Source organism: Danio rerio, chromosome 18 (assembly GCF_049306965.1).
Source record: "Danio rerio strain Tuebingen ecotype United States chromosome 18, GRCz12tu, whole genome shotgun sequence".
In the NCBI taxonomy this organism is placed as follows: domain Eukaryota; kingdom Metazoa; phylum Chordata; class Actinopteri; order Cypriniformes; family Danionidae; genus Danio; species Danio rerio.
This window is the reverse complement of record NC_133193.1, coordinates 26579714-26604452: the sequence shown is the minus strand read 5'-3', so window position 1 is coordinate 26604452 and position 24739 is coordinate 26579714. Positions and strand designations below refer to the sequence as shown.

The 24739-nt window shown below is 35.4% G+C and overlaps 1 protein-coding gene across 2 annotated transcripts in view; it reads left to right on the top strand.

Moving 5' to 3' along the window:
• The first annotated feature begins 1121 nt into the window (after positions 1-1121).
• Positions 1122-24739, top strand: part of slco3a1a (solute carrier organic anion transporter family member 3A1a) — a 107333-nt gene continuing 83715 nt past the window's right edge. The window contains exons 1-2 of one of the 2 annotated variants that reach the window (XR_012393777.1): positions 1122-1643; positions 21098-21536. Coding sequence is in view for 1 of the 2 variants with exons in the window: in NM_001045188.2 (NP_001038653.1) it covers positions 1500-1643; positions 21098-21536 (583 nt within the window). In the remaining variant the exon portion in view is untranslated. The remainder of the gene's footprint in view (positions 1644-21097; positions 21537-24739) is intronic. The other variant, NM_001045188.2, reaches the window with a different exon arrangement.

Genomic DNA, 24739 nt, shown 5'->3' with positions numbered 1-24739 from the left:
ACTTTATTTTAATATTTTATTTAGTTATGTGCAAATGGAAACAAATACGCATCTAAATAAAAAATGAATGAGCAAACTAAATTTAACTTTTTTAATAATATTAAATTTGAATGTCAAATTAAGATTTATATATTTGTTTATTAATTTCTTGTGTGAGCTTTATTTTATTTATAGTATTTATCAAATAATTTTTGAAATACATTTTCCACAACAATAAACATTTATAACTTCAAAACTTTTACCCCATGCCTAATCAATAATCAATATGCCACAGAATAATGTCACCCTGGAGACCAAAATCCTATTCCAAGTTAAGTTCCAAGGTTACATATTTAGCAATAATCAAAAATGCATTGTATGGATCAAAGTTATTGATTTTTCTTTTATGTCAAAGGTTATTAGGATAATGGGCACTGTAACTATTAAGCTATTTTTGTATATTTCCAACAGTAAAAATACTTTATATTTAAAAAATAGTTTTTTTACTTATTAATGTGCATGGCTAGGCCCCTCGTTTAGACAGTTTAAAGGCAATTTCAGTATTTAAATTTTTGTCAGGTTCCAGATTTTTTGATAGGCGAATTGTGCAGCTGTCACATTTATCTGGCTTGAGATGATAAAATTAACACATGGTTGATTTTGAATCATTCAAATATGATCTGAATTCAGCATGGCCATCACATTAATAAATAACATTTTAAAATATACTAACAATTCACAATACTGTTGTTTTTAATGCATGTCTGAACTCAAAACAAACATACAAACAACAACAAAACAATTTTTAGACACTTTTGTTGACCTGGAATATGTTATATTATAGCTATATTTATTTTGACCGAAGTTTGTGTTATTTATTATGTACAGTTACACATAGGCATAATTCCTCAGATAGCCTATTGGAAATGTTTTAATTAAATGTATTTAAGCCACTTGAAACAAATAGAGAACATCAAAAATCAACTAAATAAAACGAGATATTTTGCTCATAAAACACCCTATTTCTGCCATTCATCACTATCTACCTATATTTTGACAATAGGAGTCAGTAAAGCGTTCAGCTTATGTGTGTCTGCTGCACAGCGCCTCTACCGAGACATGTGCCTTTTACAGTAGAAGTCAGTCAGGCGTCCGGTGGAAGCGCGCACACATCAGTCACAATGACCGAGGCGGAGAATCAAGCCCGCGGACTCCAGCGATGGTGGAGGAGGAATACGGGCAAACACTAACAGCACAGCCGCCCGGACAGACTCAGAGGACAACAAAGATGTTTGGAGTAAAAACCAGCGTCGATTTATCCTCCCTTTCAGCGACAGAGAGCAAAGGAGGAGAGTTTATTTCGTCTCCATTCATCGGCGGAGTTTCAATGAAAAGTCTGCAAGCTGTCAAACTGCGCGGAGTCTGAGTGTAAACAACAGTCGGAGTGTTCCCGATACATAAAGACACGCTTTATTTAGCGTTTTTTATAGGTTACAGTAGTTTTTCGCTTACCGCTCAGGATGCAGGTGAAAAAACAGAGGAGCTCCGAGGACCCTCAGCGGGATGATATTAAGAAAAAGCCCTCGTGTTTCTCGAATATTAAGATATTTTTAGTGGCCGAATGTGCTCTGATGTTGGCACAGGGCACAGTGGGGGCATACTTGGTAAGCGATGCTTTTGTTTTGCTTTTGGTTTTGACTGAAAATGACTGCCTCTTTCGAACTTGCTCAACTTATTTGACTCATTTGCTTTACGCTAATCCTTTTCTTCAACCTTAACCTTCCTGTACTTCGGTGCAACTTAGTGCATGGCATGAAACGTGACGCGGATGTGACATAATCATATAATGGTCTTAAACTATTCATTGCACATGCATTGGGTTTAAAAGAAACAGACGTGAAGAAGGGAACCCATCGCTGAGTGTTCATGTAAAGCATAGCTGCCTCAGCAGATGTAAACAGAGATTATAGCTGTGAGGAATAAGTTGGCTGGCAGGCTGTAGGCTAGTGCACTGCTATGGCAGATAACCGTATGTGGGATATTTTAAACCTCTATTAATGTAAAAAATCATTTAATATAAGCCAAAGTGCTGTTGGAACAATAATGTATAGCAGCAGTGCTGAAATTCTGCATCAGGTCATCACATCAGTTTTGCCAATGCTTGGAGTATTACTTCAACAGCTTTCTCTCTCTATAAAAAATAATATAGTAAAACTTACATGTTGCAGACTGTTATTTTATGTTTATTGCTGTTCCACCAACCAAAAATATTTCTAAATTAGCAAGAGTGTCAAGCTTTGTGTTTTGTAAAGCCATATGCTTTCTGCTGGTATAGAACCGAGTATGAGTGGAACTCAGTGACAGAAATTTTCCTTCATGGCTCAGAGTGATCTCATGTTTATGTTTTTACACCATCACACAATAATATCACATACATCACTGTTGGGAATGTACTATTTCTATATCAGCATTCTGTTTAAAAATACCATCTAGGTTTTACATCGAATTACAACAGTTTATTTTCCTCAGTATAAGTTTATAATCACTTTTATTAAATGGATACTATATTTAAAAAATAACAATAAAAAAGTTATTTTGGTAAACATGTTCTACTTAAATGACTTAAATGATTATTGTTTTGTTTAATTGAAATTAATATACTATATTTGAACGCAGTATATATTTTTAAAAAGTATTTTTTTATGATTTTATGGTACAAAAATATAATTATGCTGTAATTATAATCTATTTATTACGTTATCCACTTTTTAACATAGACTATTAAATCAACTAAAGTGAGGTGTACTAAATGTTATGGAAATTTTAGTTTATTGTAATGAAAATAAAAAATGTTTTCATATTAGATATCAGTATATATTTTCTAAGACATGTTTAGCTCTAAACTGGGGGGAATAATAAAACCGTAACCCAAGTTTCAAATTTGGGTCTGATAAAAAAAAAAAGCTTTCGGGAAGAATTTGTTTGAGTGTGCTAACAAACATTTCCGTTATGTTATATTAGTTTCCTGTTTGTTAAAACATGGTCATTCTTGACTTCAAACATCAAAAAAGGTTCATTATTACACCCATTAATAAGTATTACGGTGGGATAGTGGGTTGCACAATCACCTCACAACAAGAAGGTCACTGGTTCGAGCCCCGGCTGGGCATTTCTGTGTTTGCATGTTCTCCTCATGTTCACGTGGGTTTCCTCCAGGTGCTCCGGTTTCCCCCACAAGTCCAAAAACATTTGAATAGCTATAAGTGAATTGGGTAAGCTAAATTGTTCACAGTGTATGTGTGTGAATGAGTGTGTATGGATGTCTCCCAGTTATGGGTTGCAGCTGGAAGGGCATCTGCTGAGTAAAACATATGCTGGATAAGTTGGAGGTTTTTTCCGCTGTGGCGACCTCAGATCAATAAAGGGACTAATCCGAAAAGAAAATGAATGAATGAATGACCCATAATAAGTATAATCTTTATTGATAATACTAAAAACAGAATACAAAACCAGCCAATTTTTGATATCTGGTAGATTTTTTTATTTTTATTTTTTTGATGAAGTTCTTTTTTGATATTTGCGTGAAGCACAAATGTCATTTTTAACCTTATTTTATTACATGGCATTCTTAAACTCAACGATAAGGCAAGTGCTGCTACTGAGGATAATTAGAGATGGCCATGACAAAATGCAGGAAATGATTTTGTTTTAGCATCTGAGAGAGATTGCTTTGTTTGTTGATAACCTTTTCACTATTTGTAGACAGCTAGCAAGGTTTTTATCTTGTCCTTCTTCTGATAAACACACAAATCATGTTTGTATTTTCTATTTTGATAAGTCTCTTTGTAAAAGTCTCTTCTTTGTAGTCATATCTGCTTCATTGGTAAAGAGTCTGATATCAAGACAAAATGCTCACATTTCTTGGTGCCAGTGAGTTGGATACCTCTCTATATAGCATCTTTGATAAGGAAGAGATTTGTCCAGCCATGTCCTTCATACCCATGGGACGTCTCTGATGTCTGTGCGAGCTCAGACCATATTTGGAAAGGAAACAATCATTTGCTCTGTGCCAGAAAGCCACAATACATCATGGGAACAGTCTCAAAGGGGTACACTTGTTGTGGACTGGATTTGTTCCCAGCGTATGGAAATTCTTATGTTTGGAAACCAAATCAACTCTGTCATTTTAACCAAAAAACTTTGTGGGACTGGAAGATGTTAAGATTGGCCAGATTTATTTTGACAGATAGATAGGGCGTTAAACTAAACTTATCCTCCCTGGGGTTTTTCCCTAGACAAACCAGCTTCATAATATTTCCAAAGATGTCCTACTGAAGCAAACATTTGTGTGAAACGGATGGTAGACATTTGTAAACTCTGAGAGCTTGTGTGATGTCTGGGACATTAGGTTATTTATACATAGGATGGAAGATTGTTCTCATGTGAAATTGTTTCCATTACAAGAAAATCCATCTGTATTTGTTCAAGGATAAAATATTGCAATGCAATATGGGCAAAAAAATTGGCACCCATTTTTTTCATATGTGTTTAATCAATGATGATGAATGTCAAATCTCTCTTTCAAGTTTAAAGGCTTGTTAACATAACAGTAGTGTCAACCAGATGAATATATTCACAAATCAGATTTATTCAGATTTATTTTCAGATTTAATGTAATGTAATATATGGCCATACACCCGGAGTGCTTTACAATCATGAGGGGGGTCTCTCCACACCACCACCAGTGTGCAACATCCACTTGGCCATGATGGTTAAGGGCCGAGAGGGAATTTGGCCAGGATAGCAGGTTTACACCCCACGCTTTACGAGAAGTGCCATTGGATTTTGAACAACCACAGAGATGATCTCATGAGGAATCATAACTATTTTATGTATCGTCAGAATAGTGGCTAATTCAGAGATGCCCAAACTAGGGTCCGTGGACCAAAGTTGGCCCATGGTAACCTTTGATTTGGCCAACCATCCCATCTGAGAAGAGATTTAGAATGATGAGAAGGTTAGGGAGAATGCCTTCAACAGAGATCGTCATTTCTAGTTTAACGTAACCTTTTGTTTGTTTGCTTGTTTAATTGTTGAGCTACAAAAAAAGCCAACTGAAATTAAATGTTTCATTTAAATGTTGTGCGTGAATTAGATTTTTAAAAATGTAAATGCTGATACTCGAAGATAGAGCACAACGCACAGGGAGGTGCACCATTGTGTTATAAATGTGTCTGTTTATGTTTCTATTTTAAGAGGTTCATTATAAAATGTAAAAAGTATAGTTACTGTATTTACACGATTCAAGTTTTTTTTTTTTTATATCAATACATTGCAAAATTACCATGGCAGCTTTAATGATATACTTATTTTTGGGCTACCACCTCAATCAAGTTTGGTTTTGGCCCTTCATATGCAAAAGTTTGGGGACCCCTTATTTAGTTCATATAAAAACTGACGATTTTTTGGCGCATCCCCAAACCCCACTCCTAACCCTACCCTTCCTTTGGAAATTAGTGAATCCTTATAAAATCTTTGATTGAGATTGTGTAAATAAATACAAATTGATTAATAAATTAGCGACTAAATCAAAATGTTTAAGAATTGCAGTGACATCGTGTTGGATTTCCAATCTGGGACCTGATTTAAAAAAATAGCTGTTGCACTCTCCTAAGTAGGGCTGGGCTGATAAACGATATTATATCAAACAGCAATAAAATTGATCTTAATAACAATGATAAGCTCTGGACTTTTTTTAACTCAATATTGATCTAAGAGCCAATCACACAGCAGAAGTGTGCAACAATAGGAATTTAAAAGTGTGTTAATATTAGAGATGTACCGAAAATTTATTAGCTCAAAATATGTTATGCCATTTAATGGACCCTCTAATTGTTGTGGCTTAAGTCATTGTCGGGATAGTCTTAAATCTAAAAGCATCAACAAATTAAATCGATATATATCATTAGCGTTCAACATGGAAAATAATTATCGAGATTGCAATTTTGCCATATCGCCCAGCCCTGCTCCCAAGTTCAATTTCTATCTAGAATGTTTTTTTTGTATATAGCAAATATGTTCAAAAACTCCATGTGGACAGGGCCTCAGTTTCACATTGAAGCATGTTAAACATTTATTGAACATGAGCTATTGTCTCATAAAGATAAAATTATACCTTGTAATCGGTTATCATCCAGCTTTAGGTCAAAATATAATACATTTTATCAGCATGCAGTAGCATTTGAAATTTCAACACATTTTGGCCTGATTCATTTTGACCACCGCTAAACCTGTTGCAATATTCAGTATATCGACTTATTGTGCAATACATGGAGATGACCCTTAATAATTTTTTGGCATTGCAATATATATTTACAAATTCACAAATAATGTTGAAGCCGTTTTACTATGACATTTACATTCTATTTCAGCGGTGTCAAAGTTTTATAACTGGACATTTACCCAATAGAACGTTTAATAGTACAGTGCTTAGAATAATTGAGTATACCCCATTTTACAGGTAATGTATGTTGCAACCCGGGCTCATTGTGGAAACGTAGTCCCGCGGACGTTTCTGGAGACCGTGGAATATGTCCCGGCGGCTACGTACGGCTGCAGTTTTTGTTTTTGCCAATCCGTGAGAGGCCGCTGTTGTGCGCTTTTTCACACCTCAGATGCCTCTCACGAGTGCGGTTCGCGCCCGCACTGTTCTCGCGTGAACCCACTAGAGGCTGCTGTCCGACTAACCGGATGATTGACTGCGCGACCGGCCAATCGGCCGACCCGCCCTCCTCCTTCCCTGAAACCAACTAATTTTACTGATCGACCCGCCCGCCCGCTTGCTTCCCTAAACCTGAGCAACAGTTTACAAAAGCCGTCCAAAAAAATAAAAGCCCTGATTTGTTTTTTTTTTGTTTTTTTTCTACCCTGTTTTCGGATTTTACCACGTTCTCACCCTGTCACGAAACTCGTTCACTTAATTTTTGGGATTGTGTTTTTGTCTTACCTGATTGCTGGAAACGCTCTTCCCCTGACTCGAAACCGGTCACTGTGGTCAACTCCTCTCTGCATCTCGAGCCTGCCGACGTACACGGTGAGCTGAGTGGACAAACGAGTTGCAGCGGGGAAGCCCTCCACAAGGAGGTAAGGCAAGCGCGAAAGGGAACAGCGTCACACCGGCCTGCAGCGTTCGCTTGAAAAAAATAAACGCGTATTCCGCTGTCTCCAGAAACGTCTGCGGGACCACGTTTTCAGAATGAGCTTGGGTTGGTATTTTGGTGCATTGAAACAAAATAGATTTGTTAAACAGATATATTATTTAAATAATAATATATTTGTCACCAAACATATTTAGAAATTGAAAGAAAATACAATTAAATTCAAGTTAAATATTGCAAAAAAAATAATAATAAAATTTGTGTTTATTATTTTTCTATAATATATAAATTTGGGTGTACTAGTTTTTGGACCATTAAAACAAGTTATTTAGTTAGATAAGCTCCAGAATTTGCTTCTGATGCTTCTAATAATCTAATGTATACAGCATGTACAATTAAAATATTGTACAGCTTCCTAATTAAAATATGAATTTAAAAGATAGATTTGTGAGGGGTGTAGTCATATATGCTGAGCACTGTATATATATTAAGACATTTACCTTTTTAACATCAAATTATAGAATCTGAATAACCTCAAGAATGCTATGATTATTTCCGTTATTATGCTGTTACATGATTATTATAAAATCAGTGGCATAAAATGATCTCAAAATGACAGTGAATTCCTGATCGTGACAGGCCTAACCACTGAATACAGTCCTGGAGGGCCGGTTTCCTTCAAAGTTTAGCTCCAACCCTCCACTCCTCCAAACACACCTGAACAGGCTAATAAATCACTTACAGTGCATACTTGAAATTTCCAGGTATGTGTGCTGTGGCAAGTTGGAACTAAACTATGAAGAATACCAACCCTTCAGGACCAAGTTTAGTGACCCTGATTTAGATGATCTCAGAAGCTGCTGTAATACTAATCCATTTTGAGATGGAGCCTCCACCCTATTTCACAGACTGACTCAGTGGCTTGTTTGAGACATCATGCTCATTCCTGGGCATTGTGTCAGTTTCCTATGTTTAGCCTCAGCCCTGGGTTTGACTTTAGGCGGTCTGGACTTCCCCCATGTGCTATAAGAGAGTCGGTTTCTTTTTTTATAAAACTGCTGAAAGCTCTCGTATCTTGTAGACATCTTTGTATAGCTTTCAATCTGCATTTGTTTATCTACTCTGACTGTCATGCAAAAATGCTGGGACAGTGTTTGCAAATGCCTCTTGGCAGGAAAGTCACGTGATATATCTAAACAAATATATCGTGGTCATCTAACCTCAACTCATTTATTTTGTGCCTACTCACTTTGCTTTTGCTAAGCAGAGTCGTGCTGTTTGGCATGAACAATGCTTAGATGAATGAAAATTAAGTGATGTTTTGAAGAGAAGCTGAGGTGTATAGTGATGCCATTAAAGCATTGCTCCATATAGGCAGAAGTGAAGGGCGTTGTATCTTCTAAACGCTCATTTATGACACTGTACTCAGCTATAAACCCACAAAGTCTGTAGGGTCAAACTCTGTAGGTTTAAACTCATTCATTGGCAAATAAACTCTTAAGTTTATGTTTTCTCTCTGGCCTCGGACTGGGAGACTCCTCTTTTCACAGTCGCACTTTCCCGTTTGTTTACGGTGGGCTGGTTTTGAAATGGGTTTGGGCAGAGCTGATTGGGAGGAATAAAGCTGCGCTCACTCTGTTGGTTAATAAACATGTCACACAAAAGGGACTGTCATGCATTTGCTCTCAGACAGAGATGTGTATATATACATTTATATATTTAAAACAATTACTCATCAAATAAGGGTGTGGCCGGACAAATTTGTTTTTGGCATGTCCTTGATATCATTTCTGCTGTGTTTGTTATGAAAAAGGTAGCATACAGTATTTAGTACAGCTGAGAACATTATTATTAAAATGTCAAAAATCCCTATAACTTAATAACATAAATAGTATAAATTTATTGAAGGAGTAATGGAATATAATTGACGCCACATACCTAATTTAATGTAGTTTAATATACCAGTTTGGTAATTGACAAATACCCTACATTTATGCTACAAAACTGTGGTTAGAGTTTGTCAGACATTATATCTGTGTTAAATGAAGTAATTTGTGAAGTAATAACCTGATAAAGCCATTTTACTTTCGACATGATTTTCATATAAAATGGCTTCATATAAAAAAGAAGCGTTTCACACTGCAGAATCAACCAGCTTTTAATAGGCTTCTGATATCCTGTCCATCAAACGTGAGAGCATGTGACTTCAGAGATGTGACAAGGGCTGATAAAGTTTTAGAGAAATACAAAAATATGGGTCAAACTATTTTAAGGTAAAATTCTTACCATAAACAAACCATTAACTGTAAATTTTAGCTCAATGAACTCCTAATTTGCAGCGTTTTAGCTTTTTAAATTAGGTAGTACTTGGGTTTAGGCATTGACAAAACCATGGGAAATACATATGTACTTTAAAAGAACAAGTAAACAGCTGATATCTTTATAATAAGCAGGTCATAAGCCACTATTAATAGTAAGAATTGGTATCTTCCTATTAAAAATATGAATTTAAAAGATAGATTTGTGAGGGGTGTACTTATATATGCTGATCACTATTGTTTACCCCGAGTGTGTACATGGTCATAATACAGGCAGTAATTCAACAAGCATTTAGTTTGGACTAGCTGTTGCAGCTGGACATTGCTTTATACAAACAATCACCTCAGACCCCTGAGGGTTAAACTAAAGTGTTACCAAATAATGTGTTATTGATAATTATGCAGGATTCAAAATCAATCTATATCTGACAGCTACACTGAAAAAAGTGTTGCATGCAGAACTGTTGCAAACAATTTATTGGTGTTGAATTTAAACAAACAAATTAAGTTTAGTAATCTTCAACTTAATTTGTTTGTTTAAATTCAACAAAAATAAATTGTTTACAACCAGTTGACGTAAAAAAAATTAAGTAAATTTAAGGAATCATCTCTGAATATTTTCTTTCAGTGTACCAACAGACTAATACTGTAAATGATATCCCTTATTTATTTTTAGTGTTGTGATAATTGCTCTTTTTAAAACCTTTTATAAGAATATGCTGATGCCTTTCAGTGGTCAACAGTTTCTGTAAAAGTTTTATTATTCATATTTTTAAAGAAACATATGTATATTTGTAAAGCAATAACTTGTATTACACTATCTTTGCATATATTATTAGTATTTCATTTGAAATGGTGTTTCTTATGCTGCATCTATGAGTAGAACATTTGCATTTGTTTGTACATTTGTTCTCTTCTGGCTGCATTTATCAGTCTCACACAATGTTTTTTTTTTTTCTTCCTTTTTTTGGAAAGTTGTACTTTCACTATCGTGTAGTTGATCTGTGTTATTATGTGTGTAAATGTATATTTTTGACCAACATTTTCCACTTCTTGTTGCATTGCTAGTTGAAAGCAAATATTCCCTTAAGTTATAACCAAAGATCTCTGTATTGTGATTTACATGATTAATCTTTATGCCATCTCAGAAATCTGTCTAAAATATGAGGTCCTCACAATAGTATAATTTCAGACAGCCATTATGTTCTTCATTGTTTTAAATAATAATTTAAACATACCAGATTTGATTCCTCCAAAAGCAATTACAGTAAATTGCTGTAAAGTACATAACTACCGTGTAAAATGAAAAGCGGTTTATGCCACATTTAGAACAGAAATAAATGTGTGAAAATTCACCATGTCCATTGGTCCATGCTCTTTTTGCAGAAACTGTGGAAAGTAATTCAGTTCTGTTTCCTGTCATACTGATAAGGTGATGCTGAATCTCTTTCATGTTCAAAATCAAACACAGATTGCTGAAGGATGCCTGCTAGCTGCACATGTTCTTGAAACCATTTCACGCTTGAACGATACAGACTGGTTGTTCTGCACTCAGGAATTTGTCATCGCTTATTATGTAAGACCAAGTTGACTCAACAATAACATGATGGACATTTTTGTCACATTGTTCAATAATTCATAGTTTTACTATAATAACATGTTTTCATGCTGAGGGATTAGAAGACGACGGGTGTGAGTATGTCAAGGTGGAGACGAATGAGATTTGGCATTAGTTGACACTGTTGTTATTGTTGAATATGTCTTGGCATTAAGGTGGCATTCTGTGTGCCCTATTGCAATGGCTCTGGCAGTGGTGTACGCAGAGAGACTCAGCTTTTCAGTCAACAGGTTTCAGCAGGTTGGCACAGATTCTTAGGCAGGCAGATGGGGGATGTAGCCTGTCCTGGCCTTTCGTCACGCTTCCAGAACTAGTAGGCTGGCACATAGCTTTGGACCTGGCAACTGAGCAGAGCTGGTGTGAATAGTAGAAAACACACACAAACACCACACATTCAAGAGGAAAAATAAGCTTGACTAAAATTTGAAAGGTTTTTTTTATCTTGAAAAAGTAATGAGCTGTTTCAACCAGCTTTTTTAAAGGGACAATTGTGTTGTTTCTGCAATACTAGTGTTACAAAATCTCACACAAAGAAAAGCATTCCCAAATTTCATTCATTAATTTTCTTTTGGGCTTTGTCCCTTTATTAATCTGGGGTTACCACAGCAGAATAAACCGCCAACTTATCCAGCATATGTTTTACGCAGGGGATGTCCTTCTAGTGGCAACCCATAACTGGGAAACACCCACACACTCCCATGCACATACATACAGTACACTACGGACAATTTTTTTAGCTTACCCAATTCACCTGAGCACCCGAAGGAAACCCATGCGAAAGCGGGGAGAACATGCCAACTGACCCAGTCGAGGCTTGAACCAGCGACCTTCCTGCTGTGAGGCAACAGCACTACCTTATGCGCCACCGTGTCCCTCAATTCTTAAATTTTTTAACATTTATTTAAACAAAATTTTTAAGTTTTGCTAATGCTTTGTACGCTCACAGTAAGTTTCTTAAAGGGCACCTATGATGAAAATCATCTTTTGTAAACTGTTTGGACAGAACTGTGTATTGATATAGTTTCCACAGTCATATTATCGTGATAAAAAGACAATAAGTCTCTTTTTTAACATGTCCTAACATTGAAATAGGATCCAAATCCCTCCCATTTTGAAGCCCACCACAATGTGAAGTAGGAGTTCAGTTTCCCCACCCACCAAATTGATTATTTACATGTCTCTGCAGTAATGCTTACTGTAAAATCATATCAACAAGACACAGGAAAGCAACTGGGATTAGAAGATCTGTTCAGCGTGCTGTGATCATATGGTCAAGAATGAGTTTTACTAGTTTAAAACGTTCTTAAAACAGTAAATGTTTGTAATGAATTACAGGAATATAACCATCTTTATCTCCACTTTAATCTGGTTTATTTTGTACATTAACATAACGGATATCCATACAGCAGTGGATATTAATGTACAGTATATTCTGTCACATTTGCATTCAAAAATAGTCCACAGTTAAAGTCTGTGTGTGTGTACATGAACTTTGTAACAACATTGTGTGTGACTCATCGTTCTCATCGACTCATTAACTCCACAACAAATACATCAAATAATAATAATTGGGAAAGTTCTTACTGTAGTATTTCTCTCAAACATTAGTGAGATCTGCTTCCTTCATGTCTGTCACTGTGCTGTTTATCTAACACACACAGCTGGAGATTCCACCCCCCCCCCCCCCCCCCCCAAATGCATATGGGAACCCAGGCAGGGAAAACTAGCATTAAAGGCACAGAGTTTACAGTAAAGGGCTAGTTTTGTGTCAAAAGCTTAAGTTTAGCTTACATGTCAAGATTAACCTTTGCAGTTTTGTCTCAGTCTGTCAAATTTGTCATAAAATTATTAGTCATTGGGGTGACATTGTAACGGTGGATAGCACTGTCACCTCACTGCAAGAAGGTCACTGGTTCGAGTCCCGTCTGGGTGAGTTGGCATGTCTGTGTTGAGTTTGCATGTTCTCCCCATGTTTGCATAAGTTTCCTCTGGGTGCTCTGGTTTCCTCCACAGTCCAAAGACATGCGCAATGCGCTATTGGCCGTAGTAAATGTGTGAGCATGTGAGAGTGTATGGTTGTTTCTTAGTACTGGGTTTCGGCTGGAAGGGCATCCACTGTGTGAAACATATGCTTGATAAGTTGGTGTTTCAGTTTGCTGTGGTGACTCCTGATGAATAAAGGGTTAAGCTGAACTAAAATGAATAAATGAATAATAGTTCACTTCCAGTTGATGGTCTCTATTGATTTCCATAGTATTTGTTTCCCTACTATGACTTGATTTGACTTATTTATTTTCAATCAAAAATATCATACATAAAATATCACTACCAAAAAATACATTCAACATGGTCGAAAATAGAGTGGGATAAAGCACAAGCTTATTATTTTCCCACCCCATTACCAAATACTTCATTTGTCTATTACCTAAACTTATTTCTTTTTTCATCTTTTTTACGTGAGAAATATTTTATCCCTCTGGCGTCTTTGACATATTATATGTTTAAATCCATTTGTACCCTTACATTTTGTAACACAGACCCAAAGAAAAAAAAAACATAGTACTGCAAATAGCCATTAATTAAAGTTTCATCATACCTTTCTCATTTTATCCTTTTTCTATCACCTTCATCTTTATATTTGTTTTGATCCTAAGAGTTTTCCAAAGTAAACTTATTTTGTGTTCAACAGATGAAAGAATTCTGTATGTCAGCTACTCATTTTTAGTCCTCCATCTTGTAGAATGACAGCCAACGTTTACCCTTGTTTTACCCTGTTGCCTTTTATCAAATTTGGCAAATTTGACAATTTTGTCTTTTATTTCTGTAAGCGAATCTTAAAAAATTCTGACTAAATAATTCTCAGACTTAAGATTATTGGTTGATCTAAATTGACAAATTTGAATGGACCAATCTCCATTTTTTAAAGGGATATTTCACTATATCTATATATATATATATATATATATATATATATATATATATATATATATATATATATATATATATATATATATATATATATATAATATTATAATATTTAAATTATATATATATATATATATATATATATATATATATATATATATATATATATATATATATATATATATATATATATATAAATAATTTAAAGGGATATTTTACAAAATTGAAAATTACCTCTTTATTTAGTCTCCCTCGTTTGTTTTTAAGCTTTCGTTCTTCTGTTTAACACAAAATAAGATATTTTGAAAATGTTGGTTTCTGGCACAAATTAACTTCCACATGCAGTATTTTTCAAAGTATCTTTTTTATATTCAACAGCAAAAAGAAACTCAGATAGGTTCTGAATACATGAAGTGCGAGTAAATGATGACAGACTTTTTATTTTTGCATGAGTTATCCCTTTAATATGGCATGAGAGACTTGTTTACACTTGTGGATGACAAATGCATTAATGGCAGACTCTATACAGTATGACACATACAGTATGATACAACTCCAACAAAATAAATATAGAACTAAATTGAATAATTAATGTTGTTGTTTATCTGTGTTAAGTCGAAAAACCCGTTTGTATGATTGTGACATTAGGGCTTAATCTGGCTAATGTTTGAAAGGCTATGGGATTTAAATATTCAGATGCCGTTTATAGGATGTTTTAGGCCAAATCCTACAATAGTCTTCTGTTGGCACAGTGGGGATATTATTAGCAAAATATAGCTTCTTAAATTTTTCATTAAATTAGAGACTCTTAGACTTAGTGCACAGACCTTTGAACAGTGAAGTATTCTATTTGATAAAGGTATTCAAACATAAAGCATGGTTGTGGACATAGAATAATAATACAATCTAAATTTGGTATTCAAACACAAAATGTGTCCAGTATCTATATTATGTTTGCTGCAGATTATCGTGGTCATATACCAGCAGTGTAGGGAAGAGAGATGTCATATAACCAACCGAAATGCAAGATATCTTTAAGACTTCTCTAGTGGAATGCAAATGTGCCTCATATATGAGCTCTGCACAAAACAGAGGGGTCTTTTTGACTGTCCAATGCACATCTCAGTTAAACTGCACCAGGCTAACTATAGGAAATTGAGTTAGAGCTAACTGAGTTATCGGAGCGTTTTGACAACAGCGTCACTGCTCTAGGTATAAGCCTCGCAATAAACTCATTATATGTATTTTTAAGTTTAGTAGGGCAGCACAATATATAGTTTTAGCATTGATATTGCAATGCGAACATCCACAATAGTCACACTGCAGAAACTGCCATATTGAAATGGGATCATAGTTGACGAGGAGCTCACAATTTGTGGAGTCACTGCAAAATTGAACTTTAAAGTTACCAAAATGTTTGTCATTTGCATGTGTGTTCAAGGCCTATGACCGTGTGAGTATTTAAAGCCAGTTTAAAAGATTCAGGCACAAGAAATTATAATAATTTTAACTTTAAGAAAAAAAAAATTTATACACTCACTGGCCACTTTATTAGGTACACTTTACTAGTACCAGGTTGGACTCACTTTTACATTCAGAACTGCTTTAATCCTCTGTGACAGTGATTCTTAAACTTTTTTCCATCAAGTACCACCTCAGAAAAAAAAAAGTCTCTCCAAGTATCACCAAAATGAGCAGTCCTGAAATACAGTAGCATAGTAAGCCCAGTAAAGCAGCTCCAGTTCTGCACAGTTCAAAAACGTGGCAGATTGCTTCCTATTATTCAGAATATTTATTATTTTAAGGAACTTTAAACATTATGAATAGTCTGAACGTTAACACTGTACTGTGCTTATATGTAAAAAAGAACGTCATGGAAAAAACGTCAACATTTAAATTAAAATGTGCTTTTAAAAGTAAAAAATGGTAAGTTACAGTTCTTAAAAAGTAAAAAGAAAACTTAAATTTAAAGTATTAACATATAGTTGTTAATTCATCAACACCTGGAAATGTTGCCTGGACCTCAGAAATATAGGCTATATGTCATATAATAAATAATATTATATGTCATATTCATATTCAAATAATTTTTGATACATTTTGAAATATATGTACCAGGTACATATGACATATTTAATTCCTGTGGGTACCACTAGAATGAAGATCACGCACCACTAGTGGTACACGTACCAAAGTTTGAGAACCACTGCTTTGTGGCATAGACTCAACAAAGTACTGAAAATATTCCTCAGAGATTGTGGTCCATATTGACATGATAGCATCACGCAGTTGCTGCAGATTATTTTGCTGCACATCCATGATGTAAATCTCCCATTCCCCCACACACCTGAGGTGATTTGGGTTTTATGACATGGCACATTATCCTGCTGGAAGTAGCCATTAGATAATGGGTACACTGTGGTCATAAAGGGATGGATATGGTCAGCAACAATAGGGTGTGGCACCAGCCCGTATGGCACCAACAACCATGCCACGTTCAAAGTCACTTAAAACACCTTTCTTCCCCATTCTGATGCTCGGTTTGAACTGCAGCACATCGTCTTGAACATGTCTACATGCTAAATGCATTGATTTGCTGCCATATGGTTGGCTGATTAGAAATTTGCGTTAACGAGAAGTTGGACAGTTGTACCTAATAAAGTGGCCGGTGAGTGTATATGAGAAACTAAACATTGTTATTTTAAATTTAATTTCAATTTGTGTACCCGAAGGCTGCTAGACTTCCAGAAAACCATAAAGTACTGAAAATTTAATTTGTGTCTTTGCTTTTCTGTATTTATAAATGCTTGTTATTGGTTTCTTGTAATTTTTCAGATGCCTATACAAAAAATCTAAAATTATTCACTCTTTCCAAACATAACTATTAGTTTTGTCTGGCAAAATTATACTCAATTTAATACAATTTAATAAAAATAAAATATCGTATTTTTTTTTTTCCAATATTGCGCAACCCTATTGTTTAGGAATATGTTAGACTGCATTGAATTGGACAGTGTTGGATTATGAAGTATTTGGTAAATTAAATTGTACTTAGGGTTTGTATAGTTGCCTGTACAAATTTTTTGATTTTGCCATCTGCCATATACACTGTATGCACATGTACTTATCATAAACAACAAGCATGCTCAAACATAGACGAAAATGAGGTTGCCCTTCGAACAAACAACATTTATTTACTGTAACATACAGATGTGCTGCTCTGTATATTATTTTACTTATATTTTAGGAATTCAATTTATAATATCGACTTCATACTTTGTTGGTCCTACATTGTCTGTTGATTCAGTTGTGTATACAGTATGTCTTTATTGGGTGACACTGGATAAGCCAATGCTGAAGTTCAATGTACAATCTTGAACAGCCCCAGTTTAATGATCATAAAGCAAGGCAAGATCATAACATATAATCTATTTTTCAGAGGCATGTTTGATTCATTGATTTTTAAGGCTGATTTTGACTGGAGTTTCTTATACCACACTCTTAGGCAGGGGTGCCCAAACTTTTTCTTATGAACGGGAAAAAAAAACCAAACTTTATTGAGGCTATAGTTGCCCGAAGGTAAATATTATTGCCATGGGTAATTTCTTTATTTATTTACTAATATTTTAAAATAACTAGTAAACATGGCTTTACATTAACTAATACATATATTGTACATTACATTTTATGATGAACTGTTTAACTCATTTATAACAGTTTTTCCCATGATTTACTCACTGATGTCTTCGTCATAATGCTCTATCCATCAAGTGACGGTATTTACATTTTAAAAACTCAGATTAATTTACAACATTTAATTTCAGTTTGCTTTTTTGTAGCTCTGAGGATGTCTGCTAAAAGGATTCTCCTCAACTTTCTCCATCATTCTCACTCTCTTCTCATGGGACGGTGGGCCAAATCAAAGGTTACAATTGGGCCAACTTTGGTCCACAGGGCCTACTTTGGGCATCTTTGCTCTAAAGGTACAAATGTTGTTATTTGGATGGTACCTTTTCAAAAGTGTCCATATTAGTACCATACCGATACATATTAGTACCTAAATATATACTACTGTGCATTTTAAGTGCTAATATGTGGCTTTACGTTACCATTATGTAGCCTTTTGTTAAAAAAAATGTACATTATGATTAGGTACTGCCTCAGTGACAGCATTTGTTTCTGAGAAATGTAGTTGACTAGTCAATTAACATTTCTTTCTCAAACCAGGTCAACTTATGACTCAATTGACCATTTATTTAAAGGGCTATTTACTTAATTTCAGAATGAGTCAGTCAGTTGAAAGCATTGCATATTATAATCAATACAATTTAAATAAACTTACTCAATAAATAGTGTCCAATCAATCACATTGTTGCTTAATGTCATGACTGACCATTCAGAATAAAGCATAAAAAACAACAACTAAATAATAGGATATTGATTCACAATTAGAGGAAATCAATAAGTAAATAGTGTTTTGCCCATTGAATTGAAATGATCTCTCAGTCAAAGAAATCAGTAGTGCAGAACCAAGAGCTTTGCAAACGCCACCACACAGACTCCTGGAGCTGGATTGCTTTAGAGGAATAGGATTATAGTAAAGAGCGTGGCCTTAATAACATGCTCTTTTTACAGCCATGCCATATTTATGTTGCTCAAAGCTGCTTCATTAAAGGCCTGTGGTTCCTCTTCATGGTTGCCTGGTGGAATTATTTCACTTCCAGCAGCTATTTCTGTCATAGGTTTTGATAAGCATGATGATTATTTCACAGATTGAAAGGCTTTGTCAAACCAATTATTTAATGTGCCATTGTTTTTTATGTCCTGTTCTATGCTAGTTACAATAGCTGTGTTAGACTTTTAATTACTTTAATCTGACATGCCCTGATGCCTATTTCAATGTTACTGTATCTCACAATGTACTGTATCTTGTGTACACACTAGAGAAAGTTAAGACCGCTGCTTTATTTTGAACTAATCTTGAACATCTCACATTATATCTATACATTATAACATGTGTTACAATTTTTTATGACTTCTGTATGGTGTCAGCCCTTGACATGTTAATATCAATACTAATTAATGCATGTAAACACCCATCTGGGACTCACAAAATAAAACTGGAGCTATGTATAGGTTGTTAATGTGACGTTGCATTTTCATTGTCATATATGACAAAAATCTATATAATGAAAAACATCCATTCAAAGAGTTTTTTTTTTAAAGATACGTGGTTGCAAACATTTATTTATTTACAATGACATTTATTTGGGCTGAATTTAAACAAACAAATTAAGTTGTACATTATTAAATTTAATTAGTTTGTTTAAATATATCCCATTTAATTGTTTGAAACAATTTTAGAAATCATATTTTTCAGTGTACTGTAGAAATCTCCAAACTGTCCTATGGTGTGGCTGTTTCAAGCTTAGTTAAATAAATTACAGCTTTTATCATTTAAAAAGAAAATAAAAGAAGTATTATCAAATACTTCAGGCCCAATTTAATGAATATTTTAGTAAATGCAGCCATTAAAAACATAAGACCTTGACGTAAAAACCGACAGTAATTATTCTGGCGTTACTCTTTTATGTGGCAGTTGCTCATCCAGCCAGTGGGGGGGGGGTCCAGTTGAAGGACCCCATTTAAGATCATATCACTGAAGCCTCCAGTGAAAGCTCATGAAGTAGACCACCTAATGTCATGCTAAAATATCAAGTGTAACATTGTTTACAGCCATATCACTCTGCAGCCCAAAACCAGTTACTCTCTGAAGCTAAGCAGGGCTGAGCCTGGTCAATACCTGGATGGGTGACCATGTAGGAAAACTAGGTTGCTGTTGGAAGTGGTGTTAGTGAGGCTGGCAGGGGGTGCTCAACTTAAGGTCTGCGTGAGTCCTAATGCCCTAGTAAAGTGAAGGGGACACTATACTTTCAGTGAGCACCGTCTTTCAGATGAGACTATAATAGCGTTGTCATGATACTGGAACTCAATACCAATCAGTACTGAAATTGTAAAAACGTCAATTTCCCGTAAACATTTGAGCACTGTGCAGCACATTCTTAAACAGCGATGATTGACAGAAATGACTCTGATTGGCCGTGAAGGGGATCGGTTCACCGAACTCACCACTGTTTACTGAGTGTAACCACAGAGACAGGGACCCTGGAGCATTTTAAAGCAGCGATTCATCAGCGGATCGCTCATATGTCAGCTTATAGACAAACCAGCTCATCAACGTGACTTTGAAATGCCCCAGTGTCCCTGTATCTGTGATTACACTCAGCAAACAGCGGTGAGTTTGGTGAACTGATGAACTTTACGGCCAATCAAAGTCATTTCTGTTGAGCATATGAACACAATGGCAAATCGTCGCTCTTTAAGAACGTGCTCTACAAATCAATTCAATTGATAATGAATTCCAGTATTCTGACAACCCCAGACTGTAACTGAGGTCTTGACTCTCTGTGATCATTAAAAATCCCATGGCATTTAAAAGAGTAGGGGTGTAACCCCAGTGTCCTGGCCTAATTCACTCCATCAGCCCTTACTTATCATGGCCTTCCAATCATCGTATTGGCTCTATCATTGTCTTTTCATTTCACTGCTTTCGCGTCATCCAAGTGGATGCTGCTGACTAGTGGTGGTGGTGCGGAGGGACCCACACTCATTATTGTAAAGCGCTTTGGGTGTATAGCCATACAAAATAAAATGCCCTATATAAATACACATTACTTACTTACTATAGCCACAAATAGCCACAAAGTCAAACGTACAGTATCTCTCTTTGTGTTCAGCGTGTATATGACTCATTTATAATACAGTCATAAAAAAGTGATTTGTTTCAGTGGTTTTAAATGTAAGTACCCCAAATTGCAAGTGCAACCTATCATTTGAAACACTATTTTGTATAGAAAAGGGTGGATATAAAGCTGCAGAATGACATACGTTTACTTTTTTACTTTATTACACTCTGCCTTCAATCTTCGAACTTCAATCTGTCCTTAATAGAACTACTGTCTTTCTCAAATTGCGCAATGGAACAAATGATGACTGTACATTACACATTAACATACAATCTTCTCATTTGTTTATTCCAGGTAAGTGTGTTGACCACGTTGGAGCGGCGCTTCAATCTTCAGAGCGCTGATGTTGGTGTCATCGCAAGCAGCTTTGAGATCGGCAACCTGGCCCTCATTCTCTTCGTTAGTTATTTTGGTGCTAAAGCCCACCGTCCTCGTTTAATTGGCTGCGGAGGCATTGTCATGGCTTTGGGAGCCTTGCTTTCTGCATTACCAGAATTCCTCGCCAGTCAATACAAGATCACAGACACTTGGAGCAAAGATCAGGGCCGAGATGTTTGCTCCAACACCTCAAAAGCTGATGAACCATGTGGAAACAGAGCAAACACCAACATGATGTACCTGCTTCTGATTGGAGCACAGGTGTTGCTGGGAATCGGCGCGACACCCGTTCAGCCCCTGGGTGTTTCCTACATAGACGATCACGTGCGGAAGAAAGATTCTTCGCTCTATATCGGTATGTAAGAGATGGTTTCTAATTCATTTAGCAGCAATGCGGTGACTTTTTTACTGTCTCATTCTGTTTGTTGTAGGAATGTCCTAATACAACATTTTAACTTCCAATATAATACAGATATTGCAGCCTTCAGTACTAACCGATACAAATCCGATACAATAATCAGCACAAATCATGAATACTTTACTTTTACCTATTTCGTTGAGTGGAATGTATGAACGGCTAGATCAAACCAAGAACAAAAGTCAGCAACAGTCAGTAAAGAAAACAACGACCAATGTATTTACTATTAGTTGCATAAATGTGAACCTTTTACATAAGGATATATAAAAAAAGAATTAAAGAATAAATATTAAGACCCTGAAAAATAATTAAATTTTTTTACATTTTTAAAGTGCAAAATACTAATTAAAGGTCACTTCAGTTATTTATTTTTTACCATCAGCAAATGGTAAAAACAGCTGAGAGCAGGAACATAAGAAAAAAACATTGTTAACTGACTAACTGCTAAAGGTTGAGTGTTCAAAGTTTCAATTTCACACACAGCTTCTTGATGAATTTTTGCTCAAGTTTCAAGCTGAAAAATATCTTTCACACTGGGCAGCAGAAATAGGGAGTTATTGTTATAAGTTATTGTTAAATTAATAAAAATGTGCAGGATGGTTAGTACACATTTATATGATCAGATCTGTTTAATCGTTGTTTGTATCATTTAAGATTATGGCTGTATCAATGTTCCCAAACAAAACATTATTATTTTATAATAATATGTATTGCACATATTATCTTTAACATAAATAAACTTGCTGTAGATGGATTGAAACACCTGTTCTCCACAGCACATTAAATAATGTGACTTTTAAGAATAATTTTATTTATCAAATTTACTTTATTTGCATAATATATTGCACTGATTCAGCCCTACTGCCCACATGGGAAAAGTACGACAATGTAAAGAAAGACAGAACTGCAAACTCATGTGCAAAGCTGACACTGTTTATCAGAGCACTTTCTCTTTCTGGGCTTTTTAAAGAAGAGTTAAATATGGGAATGCCTCTAATACCATTCTTTAAAATAAAGAAATAGGATCTTTATTTTAAACTGTAATGGCTCTCAGCAACAGAATGATTTCCTACTATCCATGTGCACCACTGACAGGTCAAATCTGCTCTCTCTCTCTCTCTCTCTCTTTCTCTCTCTCTCTCCCTCTTTAGTCTTGGTGCTGCTGAGAGATTGAGATGCACCGACCAAAGTTTGCGTGTAAAGAAATGCAAAAACGCAGCTACAGAAAATGAAAGCAGAATCCGGGACATGTTAGGCGATTTAGAAATCTTGGCTAAATGCATTTTTAAGTCCCAAATAGAGGACATGTCCGGAAAAAAAAGAGGATGTATTGTCACCCTAAATAATGTGCTGGATCAGTCTATTTAGTAAAAGGCTTTTCTTTTCCGTGTGTCCTCGCGCTCTTCTCAAAGCTACTACCAAAGTCAGAACAGATGTCCAGCGCGTATCTGTGGGTCTGCAGCAGCAGAACATGAAGACTGTGCCGGAGTATTTGCCGTCATTCGGTGCCTTGCGTTGCTTAACAGCGTATACAAAACCCTTGACGTGAAGTAAATAAATCAGATGTGGTGTTGTTGATAGTGTCAGCATGTGCTACCGTCACAATAGATTTCTATCGTAATACACTATAACTTAGTGTGAAGAGCATGTTAAATCTTAAAGTGACTTTGCTAGCAAGCAGTGTTGTGATCACGTGGGCTTTGCACGCTGGCTCTGGACGCTGCTGGCTAGAATAGCTGTAACGGAGTCTAGAGCACATCAGACTGCTTATATCGAAGATTTTAGCGCAGTCCGATATAGTTTTTTGGACTAATATCGGACCTATTTCCAATCAATATCGGATCGGGACATCCCTAGTTTGTTGTTGTTTGTTTTTTCTCACAAGGAAATTGTCTGATTCTGATACAGATTTTTTTGTCATTTTTAATCATATTAATTTGAATTGTATAATTGCAAAATACAACGTAAAAAGTATTATGATTGATCTTATTGAAATTATTTTGTGTACATTATTATGTGTACAAAACAAAAACAGTACACTGAAAAAAAAGGATGTCTGCAAACTTGTTGCAAACTATTTAAAGGGGTTGAATTTAGGCAAGCAAATAAAATTTTGTAATGTTCAACTTAATTTGTTTGTTTAAATTCAGCCAAACAAAATGAATTGTTTACATCCACTTCACTTTTAGTGCAAACATTTAGTAAATCCAAGGTATCATCTTTGTATTGATTTTTCAGTGTGGACAGGCTGAATAAAAAGGCATTTAACTGAGGTAATCTTTAAAGTAAAGGAGATTTAAACTTTTCTGAAAAGATTAGTGTCACTTGTGTTGAATGTGCACTTCTCCTAATGAGTTTTTGAAAAACAACCAAAATCAGTAGATGCTCAAATATTTAGAAAATTCAAACAATATTGAAAAGTTTCAAGAGTCGATGTTCCAAACAGAAGCTATAATAAAACACAAGCACTAAACATGCCTTCTAAAACATCAAACAATCACAGAAGTATCAACTAAACATTTGTTAAATTTGTTTAAGTGAATTCAGAATTCTTATGTATGTATTTATGTGAGTGCTCCATCATTCCTTTTTCACTTGAGCTTTAAAAGCCTCTGTTAACCCGGTGTGATTGGTCTTGGCTCATCCGTGGAGTGTAAGACACATTCAGTACATCATGTGATTAGCTGTTAAATTCAAAGCTGCTTTCCCATGACGGCTCGGCCTGAGCCTGGAGGTTATCATAAAATATCACTGTTTTCAAATAAATGTTACATTATATAGGGCTGCACGATATATCTTTTAACCTCGATATTGCAATGTATGCAAGGAGCAATGTATTCTGCAAATGGAAATTCATATATTTCAGCCACAACCCATCTCTGGAAAAAAAAGCATCCCCTGGTAGGTTGATAGGTGAATCACTTCCATTTAATTAACATATATACAGGCATCAGTTTTGCTTTTGTTTTGTTCACCTAGTAGGTTGAAGCAGAATTATTTAAGGGAAAGCACACATCTCTAGGGCCTAGTAAGTAAAAAGAAGATGATTATCAGGGTGATTTATTGTGGTTTCTGGCCTTCCAGTGGCAAGTCAAAAAGCACTGATGTATTAAAGTGGAACAGCAAATAAGCTAAGCTTG